The following is a 14359-nucleotide window of genomic DNA, read 5'->3' as shown; positions in this document are numbered from 1 at the left end:
TAATTGCATGTTTGTTTCCATCTGTAATATTCTATCCTTTACTGTGTTTCTACTCACTGGTAATTCTGTTTCCATCTGTAATATTCTATCCTTTACTGTGTTTCTACTCACTGGTAATTCTGTTTCCATCTGTAATATTCTATCCTTTACTGTGTTTCTACTCACTGGTAATTCTGTTTCCATCTGTAATATTCTATCCTTTACTGTGTTTCTACTCACTGGTAATTCTGTTTCCATCTGTAATATTCTATCCTTTACTGTGTTTCTACTCACTGGTAATTCTGTTTCCATCTGTAATATTCTATCCTTTACTGTGTTTCTACTCACTGGTAATTCTGTTTCCATCTGTAATATTCTATCCTTTACTGTGTTTCTACTCACTGGTAATTCTGTTTCCATGTCTACTGTTTGTTTCCATCTGTAATATTCTATCCTTTACTGTGTTTCTACTCACTGGTAATTCTGTTTCCATCTGTAATATTCTATCCTTTACTGTGTTTCTACTCACTGGTATTTGCTATGTTTCCATCTGTAATATTCTATCCTTTACTGTGTTTCTACTCACTGGTAATTGCTATGTTTGTTTCCATCTGTAATATTCTATCCTTTACTGTGTTTCTACTCACTGGTAATTCTGTTTCCATCTGTAATATTCTATCCTTTACTGTGTTTCTACTCACTGGTATTCTGTTTCCATCTGTAATATTCTATCTTTACTGTGTTTCTACTATGGTTTGTTTCCATCTGTAATATTCTATCTTTTACTGTGTTTCTACTTGCTGGTAATTCTATGTTTCCATCTGTAATATTCTATCCTTTACTGTGTTTCTACTCACTGGTAATTCTATGTTTCCATCTGTAATATTCTATAATTTACTGTGTTTCTACTCACTGGTAATTCTGTTTCCGTATGTTTCCATCTGTAATATTCTATCCTTTACTGTGTTTCTACTCACTGGTAATTCTGTTTCCATCTGTAATATTCTATCCTTTACTGTGTTTCTACTCACTGGTAATTCTGTTTCCATGTGTAATATTCTATCCTTTACTGTGTTTCTACTCACTGGTAATTCTGTTTCCATCTGTAATATTCTATCCTTTACTGTGTTTCTACTCACTGGTAATTCTGTTTCCATCTGTAATATTCTATCCTTTACTGTGTTTCTACTCACTGGTAATTCTGTTTCCATCTGTAATATTCTATCCTTTACTGTGTTTCTACTTATTGGTAATTCCTTAACGTGCTGAATGATTTTTTCTTTTTCTGGAAAACTGTTAAAAAGGAAAGGAGTACATTCTATCCATGATTATTTAACATACTCACCATCAATAAGTAGTTTTCCATGTTGAGCAGTAATCTTTGAAATCTTAAAACTAGCAACAACCAAGTTTAAACTACCTGAAACAAATTTCTTGAAAACATTTGACTCCATGTTGTTGTTGCTGACTTCTTGAGAAATATACTTTTTGTTTTGCTCACTCTTATGACAAAGCTTTTTATAAACAGTTTCATAATACCGCTTTACAGAGGAAGTCCTCCTACCACTGTTTCATAATATAAGATGTATAGTGTTTCATCACCCTTTTTGATCAAATGTTTCAGTCCACGATTACTGAAAAACTGCTGCTGCTGCTCCTTCCATTTAAGTCCCCCCAGTGCCACAGCGGTATGTCTGCGGACTCATACCGCTAAAATCCTGGTTTCGATACCCGAGGTCGGCAAAGCACAGAGATACCAAACAGTAGCCTTGTGCTGAATTCAAATCAAAACGAAAACCTTCCAGCTGAACATTTTGTTTCTTTGCTTGTTGAGCTGGCATTCTGACAAGCTGAAAAGGGTAAATACAATTTAAAATATCTCGACAATTACTTAAATACAATAACTTAACTTACCGTAACATAACAGGTGAAAGTTATGTCATTGATATAAAAATAAATTATAACTATCTGATCAATAATATGCACATGCTACGCCAAATAACATAATTTTAACATTATTATTTATTACTGCAAAAAAATAAATTTATATTTACTCTTATTATCACTAAATATCCATTATTCATTTGCAAACAACAGAAGAAAAATATAAGCAGAGTGAAGCCAATACCAATGGTTTACTTCTATTTTCACTCAAGTACTGTTGTGTGCATTGGACCTGCGAGGAATTCAAAACGTGTTGACGTCGCATGTTTCCGCAACAGCAAAGCTTGCGCCAAGAGAGGGTGAGACGTCTTCTGTGAACATTTCTCACTGCTTTTGGGTTGGAAAACAATCATTCATTGCTGCATGTGGCAATAATGATAATCGTTATATATGTATAATTTATTTATTATGGGTTAGAGTTTGAAAAATTAAAAGGTGGCACTGCATGCTGCGTGCTAGCAAACATTTTTTCGCGTGCCACAGGTTCGCCATCATTAGTGTAATGTTTTATTAGTGTTATTACAGCAGTGTTATAATTTTATGTTTTAGTCGGGTCTGATTTAGGTGTAAGTTTTGCCAACTTGCCACAAATAAAATTTTTCTTTTCGCCATCTATGTGTCTGAGTGTGTTATATTTACAATGATGCGTTAGTTTCTATTGGATGACAACATGAACCACACGTACAACGGGAATAGCATGTTTCTACAGTTTAATTCGTGATACACACACACACACACACACACACACAATGATTGAAGCTGGTAAGAACATTCACTGTTGAGAACTTCAATAGCTTGTGTCTTGTTTTACTTTCAGGTCCATAAACCGGAAGGAAAGAATTACAACAAACTAAAGGTGATTTTCAGTAAAAGGTACGTTTTGTTAATTCCAGTCTTCGAAATCCGCTAGAATAAATATAAACGGTAGAGAAATATTTTGAATCAAACCATTCCATGATAAAGTTTATATAATTGAGAATCACTCAGTTGTTTGGAGACTACCGTGTTTCTCCGAAAATAAGACAGGGCTTATATTAATTTTCACTCCAAAATATGACACTAGGGCTTATTTTCGGGGGATGTCTTATTTTGATATATTAAAAAAATGAAGTTACAAAGTAAAAGTATTTTACTAACCATTTAAAATAAACTATTATTAAACTATTAAACTGATTAATACTTAAACAAACTAATTAACTAACTATTAAACTAATTAATAAATTATTTTTTTATTTCTTTCCTCTTCCTGCCACTCTTAACTAGGGCTTATTTTAAGGGTAGGGCTTATATTAAAACTATCCCCAAAAATCACACTAGGTCTTATTTTATGGGTAGGTCTTATTATCGGAGAAACACGGTATTGTGGTGTTAAAATATGTTATAACATTAGCTAAAACTAGTATTGTTGTGTTTTATGTTCTGTACGGTGAAGTTAGCTTAAGCCTTTAGTATTGACGTATCATTATTATAATGCATGCTCTACAGGACGCCATAAACCCTGTTTTCCGGACCCGTGCTTCCAGAACGTTTTCAGCCATTAGGCCATGTGACAAGCTTGGTGGCACCCTCATGACTAGGATAGGCACACATTACTGTTATGCTGTGTGTATCGAAGAAACAAAATTTAAAAATTTGAAACATAATAAATTTACATTATTAAATATAAATTACTTGGTGATTGCAAACATGCTACGACACAGTTTGGGTTGGGCCCGGCATGGTCAAACGTGTTAAGGCGTGCGACTCGTAGTCTGAGGGTCGCGGGTTCGCATCCCGTCGCACCAAACCGTGGGGGCATTATAATGTGACGGTCAATCCCACTATTCGTTTGTAAAAGAGTAGCCCAACAGTTGGCGGTGGGTGGTGATGACTAGCTGCCTTCTCTCTAGTCTTACACTGCTAAATTAGGGATGGCTAGCACAGATAGCCCTCGAGTAGCTTTGTGGGAAATTCACAACAAACAGTTTGGGGGAGACACTGTGTCTAGCAAAATGACCATTATTTTTTTTCTACATTGTTGGAAGTAACCGTACATGTTGCAGGTGATGCTATATCTGTTTATGTGGTATACGTGACGTCAATATAAATATTTTTGTACTCTTGACGGCAGTGTATGATTTTGTATTTCATAAAAATTATATATAACGTTATTGTGCAGTTTACGATCGCAGACTACTATACAGTTAGTGTTGATTTCTAGCCAATCATCTTCTTATTCGTGATGTTGGACTTTTAGGAAGTTCGTGTACGAGTTCGAATCACCAGGACACTTAAGAACTAAGAAAATGACGTGCATCGTCGTGCCATTTATGACAGTGACGGCCATGAGGTGTGAAGGTGATGTAGTTAAGCTCTTGGTCGATCGAGAGCCGGCCATGTTTCTTGGAGTTCGCCACCAGAGGGTCGGAATTATTGCGTCGGCTAACCTATACGATACCTCCAAACTGGTAGACGTTACAGATGGAGAAATTAAGTCGTGTCCACTGCATAAGGTTGGTGAAGTTATTCTACTTATATTATTCTCTAGTTTCTACATTTTTTCTAAGTTTTCACAATTATCAACTTTGTGGTTTAAGAAAAACGAGATTTTGAGTGATGTATCAGTTATATGGTTAGTAATATTAACCTTTAGTGATGTGCATTTAAAAATAACTAACATTAGGATTTGATTGTCGTCAACTTGAACGAGTTATATACGTACTGAGAAATGTACAGTAACAAGCATACGATGGATTTAGAGAAAATATGCCATATAAACAGTGTATTTCGTAGAGTTAAGCAGGTTATAAAGTTGGTTGATGTTCATTTGTATGAAGTTTAACTTTATTCCAGATAACACTACGTCATTACCAAGCTGCAAAAATGAAGATGTATCTGTGGCACTTCGACACTCGATTCAAATATCTTACAGAACTGCCGCTAGAGGGACGTTCCTTCTTGGGAGAGCTCCCTCTGCCTGAACCAGATACAGAACCCATAGCAAAACGACGGTGTGCTAAAAGTGAGTGTTTTCATCTGTCTAATCAGACAGGAAAGAATGAAACAACTAAGTTATAAAAGAAAAGCAAGAAAGATAAAATTATTTGGACATTTTTAGATCCTTCTTTCACCAAGGTACTCGGTATCAGTTTTACTTTGTAGCTTGTTTCTTTGTTGTTCCTTTTATCCTCGTAGATGGCTCTGAGTTTCTGAAATTTATTAACTTTTAGCCCATAGCTCTGTCATCTCTTGACCAGTTTGAGTTTTAATTACAGTTTGGACTTGGGAGGTCAAACCCTTTTGATGTATTTGACCACATATTGCTGCTGCAGTATTTCATCAGAATGTTAAAGATTCAGTGTTGGATGCAACTACATGATATTGCTGTTTCAGGCTGTGGTTTTGAATGTCAGTTTTATATTTTTCAAAAATGCAGGCAATGCGCAGTTGAAGAATCTAAGTTATAAAAGTCTGTTACTGAAGTGCATTGGTGTTTGCAACAGTCGATGGTCACACCAAGCAGTGGCAACTACTGTGAATGTTCCTCACTGACATACAGATTTCTTTCTTTGGTTATTACATTAAAATCTTTGATCTAATCTCGTGCAGAACTCTGATATCGAACTGTCAAAACTTCAACAGACTGCTTCACAGAGTCCCAAAGACTAAGTCACAAAAGGCATTGTGGGGAAGACAGACTGAAGTTCATGACGTCGTTTTAGACTTTCCAAAACTGCCTGAAGATGACCTTTGTTTCTTTACTTTGAACATTTACCCACTTAGAGATGCTGATTCTTATACTTCTGGCAATGTTTCCCGAGATGATTTTTATGGTATGTGGATTAGAAAAGTTAATGGTACTCTGACACTGGAACATGTAGTCAAGATATGGACCCAGCGAAGACTATTTCATATGGATAAGAATTATGCAAATTATAATCGATCCACTTCAGTATGGTACTGTTAATGCATGGTTGATGCACTCGTGGCATCTGTTGTGTTTTTCTAGATTCGCATTCATGCACTTCTACACAAGATAGACATTACAGATAATGCTTCACATGACGTGGACTGAGTAAATTTACTGACATGAATAACCTTGTGAAATTTGATAATTTTGTTTTATTTCTTCCAACCAGTATTATGACAGTACTTATTGATTTAATGTTGCACTTGATGCATTGAACAAAATACATTAATCCAGTTGTAGGTATGTTATACCATCTTATACTAGTTTTATCCCTTATTACAAACTGTTTTTGAAAAATTAATGTTTTAGTGCTGTCTTTATGTTGCAGGGATTGAATCCCGAGTTGTAACAATTCCTCATGGTTACTTCTTGAGCTACTTAGGGACACATTCAGCACTGGAATTTAGATAACAGTCATGTAGCAATATTTGCTGTTTTAGAGTAAATGTTACAGGAACATAGATCAGAAACGTTATTTTCTGAAGAAATTCTTGTTTTGAATATTTTTCATCGAATAGATTGTTGACTTTTTAATAAATTTATTTAAGCAGTAACTTAATGTTTTGTTTACTGTTATACTTCAAATATTTATGTAGTATTATTTATTTAGAACCTCTGGAAGACAGTAGGAACAAAACTCTATTGGAAATGCTCCAAGCTCCTCCAGATGTCAAGTCATTGTATTCTCCAACCACGTGTTCCTGCCGTATAAGTTGTCGAACGGGTCGTTGTTCCTGTGCCAAAATGATCAGAAAGTGTTCGATGCTTTCTTGCATGTGTGGAGATTGTGATAATCCACTCAATGTCCTGGAATCTATGGAGATTGATCTGGAAAAGGTCATTAGTGACCCTTGTCTTCTTTACAACGTCTACAAGGTACGCAATTATTCAAACTGCCCCTTGTTGCATACTTTCATTTTTTATATGTTTTTGAAAGAATATGTAGAAACCAGTAAGTAGTTCTGAAAATGTGGAAATTTTATGGTATTTGGTTAATAAAAGTTTTAAATGACCAAAAGAAATGGACTACTCACGATTTACGAGTAATAAATGTTTTAGTGACTAGAAGTTTATGTAGTGCACCCTAATATGGCACTATCATTTGATAATGCACTTTTATTTACTGATTAAACATCAAGCCTTCTCATGGTTGGGTGTTATGTCAACTGATTGAAATGCTAATATGATGGTAACCAACATTTAACATAACTATACATGTGTGTGTAATATGATCATAATTAGATAAAGTAACATTCATATCCTTCTAACCACTGGTCGACCAACAGGCGGCTATCGAGAAGACAGACTGACCAGAAATTAAATAAAGTTTGTAATATCCATATCATTCCAACTGCTGGTCAAGACCAACAGGTGGCTATGAAGAAGACAGACTGACTAGAAATTAAATAAAGTTTGTATCATCCATATCATTCTAACTGCTGGTCAAGACCAAAATAGGGGGGCTATTGAGAAAACAAACTGACCAAACTATCATCCACCACAGAGAGGACAAACCCTAGATTCGTGGGTTTTTTAAATAACTATAAAGTCATGAATATTAAGACAACTCTTGGTAAACACTGGATATTTAAAAGTCAAGATTAAATTTGAATTTTCTTGTAAGACTGCATAGTTTGTATGATGATAGCATCGATTTAGATGAAGTGTGTGTGTGTGTGTGTGTGTGTAGAAGTTAAGAGTCAATCATTGCAATGAACCTAATGTGGTATCAACAGTTTTGTTTTTTTTATTGAGTGTAGAAATTGTTATATTCAAGATTTTTTTAAAAGTCCTATTTATTTTGGTTTGTGACGTGAGATTTGTGTTCGCTGTTTTGTTAATTTGTTTTTTGTTTTCTTTTTCCCTCAGGTCACAAATTTGAGGCGTTACCTGCTAGGAACGGTTGTCCTGCCTTGCTGTGGATACATAGCCACCTTATTGGACGTTGTCCCTGGGTTAAGGGACTGCCCAAATGGGAACTGTCGGAAGAAGTTACAGTTCTCTTGGTGTCGAGGCTACGTGTGTGAAGAGTCTGTAAACCCACGTAACCACTGCAACACGTGCATGAAATGTTGTGTAATGGACGAGAAACATTGTATGGTATGTCATAATTTTGTTGTCTTTACTATCGTACAGTATGTTGGTTTCTTAAAGAAGAGAGTTTTGTGCTTGTGGATGAGACACGAAAGCTTACCTAACACCTTAGATCAACATACTTTAGGTTATCAGTTTTTCTTTATAACTTCATATATAGTTTTGTTTGAGCACAAAGCTGCAAACATGAGTGACATTCTGTGTTGTTCCCATCTGCAAGAATTGAACCCCCAAATTATAACATTGTAAGTTTTAAGTTCTGAACCACTGAGAGACAGACTTGTTACACACTCAAAACTACGAATGCTAGCATCATAAGCATATCCGTGTGTGTGCCAAGGGAAAGAGCCTTCCACTAATACTGCGGTAAGTCTACAACCCTTAAATCAGGGGTTCGATTCCCCTTGGTGGGCTCAGAAGAATAGCCCGATGTGGCTTTGTTATAAGAGAAACACGCCAAGGGAGAAATTTGATTATAAAGTATGTTATTCTAAGTTTTATTTTTTTTACAAGGCTATTAAAGAAACAGTCGTATCAATAAATATTGAAACTAAAAATTCATCGTAAACCTAGAATAATCTATCGGTCTTAATTGTACTATATCGAATAATCTAGCTGTGAAATCTAAATCGAATTGTACCTTTTAAATTTATTTTTACGTGAATATTAATAATTGATTATAAGTCACATCAGTAAGAGAGAGAAAGAACTAGTGACAACTGTAATAAATGAAAAAAATCAGGTGTGAAAACAGATTTTATACTGAGATGGCATTTCGCTGTTATTTTCTAAGTGACTGGTGGTAGTTTAACAAAAACTAATTGATCCAAAAAATAACCATCTGGAAATATAGTAAATTAATAGAGGTGAATGAAGAGATGTCTTTAACACATCTAAACCAACGTACGTTATGTTTAAGCATGTTGGAGCCGTGGATGCGTTATAAGAGTGATGGTTGAATACCATTGTTTGGTTAAATAGGAGTAGCCTAAGAGTTTACGGCGGGTGTTGTTGACTAGCTGCCTTCCTCCTACTCTATCAGCTTGAAACTTTGGGAAAGTTGTGTGTAGCTAGTGTGAAAATTCTAAAAGATGCTTTGGTAAATCATAAATAATATTGTTGTTTGTTGTTATGATCGCAAAACTACACAGTAGGCTATGTGCGCTCTGTCCACTGCAGGGAATCGAATCCGGTATTTTTAGTGTTTTACGTCCGTAAACGTGCCAGGGAGCTTTGTTATATTTAATGTTTGTAAACATTACAGAAAATTCATATGTAAGGCGTTGAGTTGCACAGACTAGTTCTAAATACATTTTAAAAAATACATAAATTACATATATATCTGGATTGCACCAAACATGCTCGCCCCTTCAGCCGTGGGGGCGTTATAAGGTGAGGGTCAATCCCACTATTCGTTGGTAAGAGCAGCCCAATAGTTGGCTGTAGTTGATGATGACTCGCTGCCTTCCCTCTAGTCTTACACTACTAAAATAGGAACGGCTAGCGCAGATAGACCTCGAGTAGCTTTGTGCTATATTCAAAAACAAAGTTATAAACGTCTTGTAGTAGTAATGTAGTTCTGTTAATAGTTTCGGTGGTAGCACATTCTGTGATGTAAATTAGTTATTCTGTGGTGCGTCGAATGACGTAAGTTAACCACTTTCTTTCTCTTACTGTTTATATATCCTGAAGGTGGTTGCAGTTACGAGCTTGACGTTTATTGTATCAAACCGTTGCTTTATTATGCGATCGAATTACATCATACGTGTTACCTTTTAAAGCTGTTTTTCTCTCTTAGCATTGCAACAAGTGCTACATAAAAGGTATGGACAGTGACCAGTGCCCCAATTGCGATGTCTCGAGTAGTACTGATTTTGATTTATCTTCTTCGTCTGACGTGCTACAAACGCCTGAAGACGAAAACAGGACGGAAGTGTCACGACGAGACACAGCAGTGTCTGATGAGCTCTCAACTAGTATCAGTTATTCTGCCTCGGAAGTATCTGTCAAGGTACCTCTGACATCCTCAAGTTCGAGGTCTTTGTTTGCTCTTCCATCTTCTACGTCAAAAATACCATCATCTGTTTCGTCGTCATCACAAAGACCCCAGGTCATCACTTTGTCAGCTTCCTCTAGACCAACTTCATCGTTGGCTTACTCGGGACCAGTATTGGTTACTTTGTCATCAAATTCTAAAATACCCTCGTCTCTTTCGTCAGCGTCTTCCCAAAAATCACAGTTAACCCTTTCTTCGTCTACTAAAACACCACTGTTGGCTTCAGTTTTGACAGCAAAATCACCTTCAGTTAACTTATCACCCCTAAAATCATCGGTGGGTCATCCACCATTATCCTCGGACCAGACTTTGCCTCCTGCAAGATCATCCGCGGTCAGTTAATTATTTTCATTTCTTACACATTCATTGTTTCCTCGAGATTTTGACTGGTCTCTTCGTCAATGCCATCTCTTACGCCATTGTTTCTCTTGTTGGTCCACTTGTGATGTCGACATCACAGATGTTTATCAATCTCTGGAGTAACGGAAGTGACGTCGTGCATTCAACGACAGTTCCGGAATGCTAGGATGATAGTAATATAACTTTCTTACAAGACAGAAGAAAGAAGTATTAATAGTTTTGTTTTCAGTTTTTACAACACAGAACTACTATCGTTAATGACTTAAGTTTTCTAGTTTTGATTTAGTGTTTCGTCGCATTTCTCCAGAAAGTAAAACAAAACTTTATTATAAGTGTTTGTGTCGTAAGTTTGTTTTAAACTTGTTGGAAGACGCAAGTAATGTTAAACCTAATATTATAATCTGGAGTTTAAGTGCAAACGTATTTTTTTTATACACGTTATCCAATCCATATATATATATATTTGTTTGTACGTGATTTCTGTTAACTCATTAAAGTATTTTTTCAGTAGAGGGCGCGACCAGCAAGAATAAAAAACCTGTTGGTCGAGTTATCTTTAACTTATAGATGAAAAGGCGAGCCATTGTTTATGGTATCTATTTTTAAACTTTTGAAATTTCAGGACAAATTAATACGAGCCAATCTCAAACGTTTGTTACTGCTTGGAGAACAATACGTTTGTTATCATTGTGGAAAACAAAATATGTAATTGTTGTTATATAGTATACTACACCTTTCACACATAAAAAGAGAAAAAAAAAACATTTGATGTCGATTTCGTTTTTACAGACGATAAAAGTGTACGGTGTTAAAATGTTTTGACATGTTCTGTTTATTAGGTAATTTGGAACAGGCTAATTGAGTTTCTGATTCCTTTATAAAGGTTTATTCTAGATGTATAGCATAAACTATACAGTTGAGTGTTTTTCTTAGTATTACTTGAAATTTATATTTTAAATGTTACGTCATTGATAAAGCCTATGAGAGCTCCTTGGCAAGAGAGGCGAGTTGTTGTATAATTAATTTTACGTTACGTTTCAGCGTATTGTGTTGTAAAAAAAACGTTGACATTGTACGAAGATATCAAATCGTATCTATTCTACTATGTCATAAGAAGTTAAGCACACGATTAAAAAAAACGCACACACAAAAAACGAAAATCCAGATCGTGGTATAAGTTGTGAAATGCTAACGACACTTTGTTTTTCTTTTCCGACTTTGGTTTAACTGTAAACTTCAGGAGCAAAAGTGCAGTATTTATATAAATAAGTTTATTGTTAGTAATGTGTAACAGTAGATTTTTTAGTTAAGTTTGTTTATTTAGTTTCATTGTGCCACGTATTGTTTTAAAATTTAAGTGTGTTTTGTTTGATAATTTAAAAACTGTTAATTTCTTCTAACAACACAGATGGAGCCACAACAGATGTTTGTCCATACTGTTAATAAAATGTTTTGTTGTTGTAACGAAAAAGAATACAATAAACAAACAACACCAGCAGAATATGTGGTAAAACTTTTCGTAAGCTGAATATAGAAGGATAAGCTACTACGAATGATAACGCTTTTTAATTTTTGTTTTGTCGGTTTTGTTTATCTTTCGTATGATTTTGGTCAATTTTTGGTGAATAATTTTACTTAAATCACTTACAAAGAATGAAATATAATAACTCAAGGTGAATCGGCCATTATCGTCTTTTAAACTAACCCTAAACCAGTGTTCTACAATACTTTTAACCATCGTTTTCGTAATTCGAGAAACTAAAAGCGTGTTGTTTTTTACCGACATATTGCTCTCACAGATCTGATTTGGATTAGGAATATAATTGACTATGATGTGCTATTGGATACTTTATTCAGATGCTAGATATTCAACAATTTGATTGGTTATATTACATCAGTTTTGTAACCTCCCTTTTAATAGTGTAAATACATAAGCCTATGGTGATTTCTTATACACTTTAAAGATAAATTAAAGTTAAGTTTAATTTACCTCTAATTACTAAGCGTCGTTCTGATGTATTCTACCCTTCATCAGGAACCCTGGACATATTGCGGACTTGTGATGTTAAAAATTCCGTTTCGATACCCTTGGTGGGCAGAGCACAAACATTCCTTTGTGTTTAACTACAAACAACATTTAAGTTATGATTGTGTTAAACGGCAATAGAAGTTTTACAGTCAATTCGTAAACTGGATGAAACATTAATACAAACTATTGAAGTTGCAAACGATAGCTCTTTCCAGAAGTCCTGGCATCATTAGGTGGTTTAAAACATTCGACTCGTAGTCTGAGGGATGCGAGATCTAATCCCGGTCGCACCAAACATGCTCGCCCTTTCAGTGGGGGGCGTTCTAATGTTACGGTTAATCCCACTATTGGTTGGTAAAAAAGTAGGCCAAGAGCTGGGGATTGGAGGTGATAACTAGCTGACTGCTCTCTAGTCTCACACTGCTAAATTAGGGACGGTTAGCATAGATAGCCTTCGAGAAGCTTTTCGCGAAGCATGAAGAAATGCTGGATGTTTGAAGATAACATGAACTGTATTTTGCTGATTTGACAATATTAAAGGTAAATTTTCGATAAATCCGAAAGGGGTTAATTATTGCAGTGATCTCACCAATACGTATATAATTGATAAAAATATATTGTTCACAATTATTGAATAACAATAGATAGACTGTTTCTTAATCCACAAGATGCAAGATTAATTTTCGACTCGTAGTCTGACGGTCGCGGATTCGCATCCTCGTCGCGCCAAATATGCTCCACCCTCCTAGCCTTGGGGGCGTAATAGTGAATTCCACTATTCGTTCGTAAAAGAGTAGCCCGAAGAGGTAAATACAAATACATCAGTGAAAATATACGCATATATATTTAGAACGTTCGTGAAGAAGTCCATTTTAAATTCGTATATGAACTAACAATACAATAGCAAGACCAGTGCTATAATGAACTATTCTTCTTGCCAGTAATGTAATGGAAGATTATAGATTAAAAAAGATTACTTACGTGGGTGTCTACTGTTACTGTGGAACTGACACAGAGAAATAAATCATCGTCCATTTAATGCCGATATCATTAATAAAAGTGTCGTTTAATGGTTTTTACACATTTACTTCTCTTCAAGTTTATAGATGGCTAATCCGGAACGTGTTAAATGACGTAAAAATTACGTGGATTGTCGTGAATGCAGGACAGTTGATCTTTGTGTGTGTGTATTTTTTCATTAAATTCAAGTTACATTTAGAGAAACGTATTTTATTATTGGTTTCATTTCGCTAATAACAGATCAATATCCTCGTTTGTTTACGAAAAACAAATGATTGAATCTAAATGTATTGAGAAAATCACGTAAACGTTGAAGAGTTATTCTTTGTGATACCGAAAAACAAAGTATTCGTAAATGCTAAACTGGACATAAAATAATCTGCTTTAGTCGGCTGACCGTTCTTCTAAGGAGGTAAACGGGAATAAAAAAGAAGTGTGAAATGTGAGACTTGGGTTTTGTTAACTCGTCAAATACGAGAGGAAAATGTTTAACAAAGGATATCATATACTCTTTAGAATACGTAAAATATAATGTTATCTGCAATGTAGAATCTGGGAAACCCTTTGAAAAACTGATAATTGAATATTTGCAGAATATAGACAAAGCAGACGTGCAATAAATGACAACGAGAATTGTGGTATACGAAAGACGGATTGCCCAGTTACGTGTAAAGTACTCAGTAGAGGCATCAGTTTCTTAGATTGTAAAATGAAAGAATCAGTTGTATATAGAAATATAAACCAATTTAATTATAATTTTATTGAACCTTCCAGCAGTGGCGTAGGCTTAAGGAATAATTGCAAATTATGACAGTGAAGTCAGAAAACAACCTATGTGTTTCGAGATGGAATGTTGCACGTATGCAGATGTTGTTCATTTGATTGTTTGCTATGAAGCACAAAGCAACAAAATTGCCCACGACGGGTA

The 14359-nt window shown here is 35.2% G+C and overlaps 1 protein-coding gene across 1 annotated transcript in view; it reads left to right on the top strand.

Moving 5' to 3' along the window:
- LOC143233536 (uncharacterized) overlaps nt 1-10961 on the top strand; it is a 32089-nt gene extending 21128 nt beyond the window's left edge. The window contains exons 10-15 of the mRNA XM_076469864.1: nt 2741-2796; nt 4160-4415; nt 4756-4924; nt 6483-6748; nt 7742-7972; nt 9765-10961. Coding sequence (XP_076325979.1) covers nt 2741-2796; nt 4160-4415; nt 4756-4924; nt 6483-6748; nt 7742-7972; nt 9765-10364 — 1578 coding nt within the window. The 3' untranslated portion in view covers nt 10365-10961. The remainder of the gene's footprint in view (nt 1-2740; nt 2797-4159; nt 4416-4755; nt 4925-6482; nt 6749-7741; nt 7973-9764) is intronic.
- Nucleotides 10962-14359: the final 3398 nt, after the last annotated feature.

This window comes from Tachypleus tridentatus, chromosome 1, assembly GCF_004210375.1.
Source record: "Tachypleus tridentatus isolate NWPU-2018 chromosome 1, ASM421037v1, whole genome shotgun sequence".
In the NCBI taxonomy this organism is placed as follows: domain Eukaryota; kingdom Metazoa; phylum Arthropoda; class Merostomata; order Xiphosura; family Limulidae; genus Tachypleus; species Tachypleus tridentatus.
This window is presented reverse-complemented; position numbering and strand designations above follow the sequence as displayed.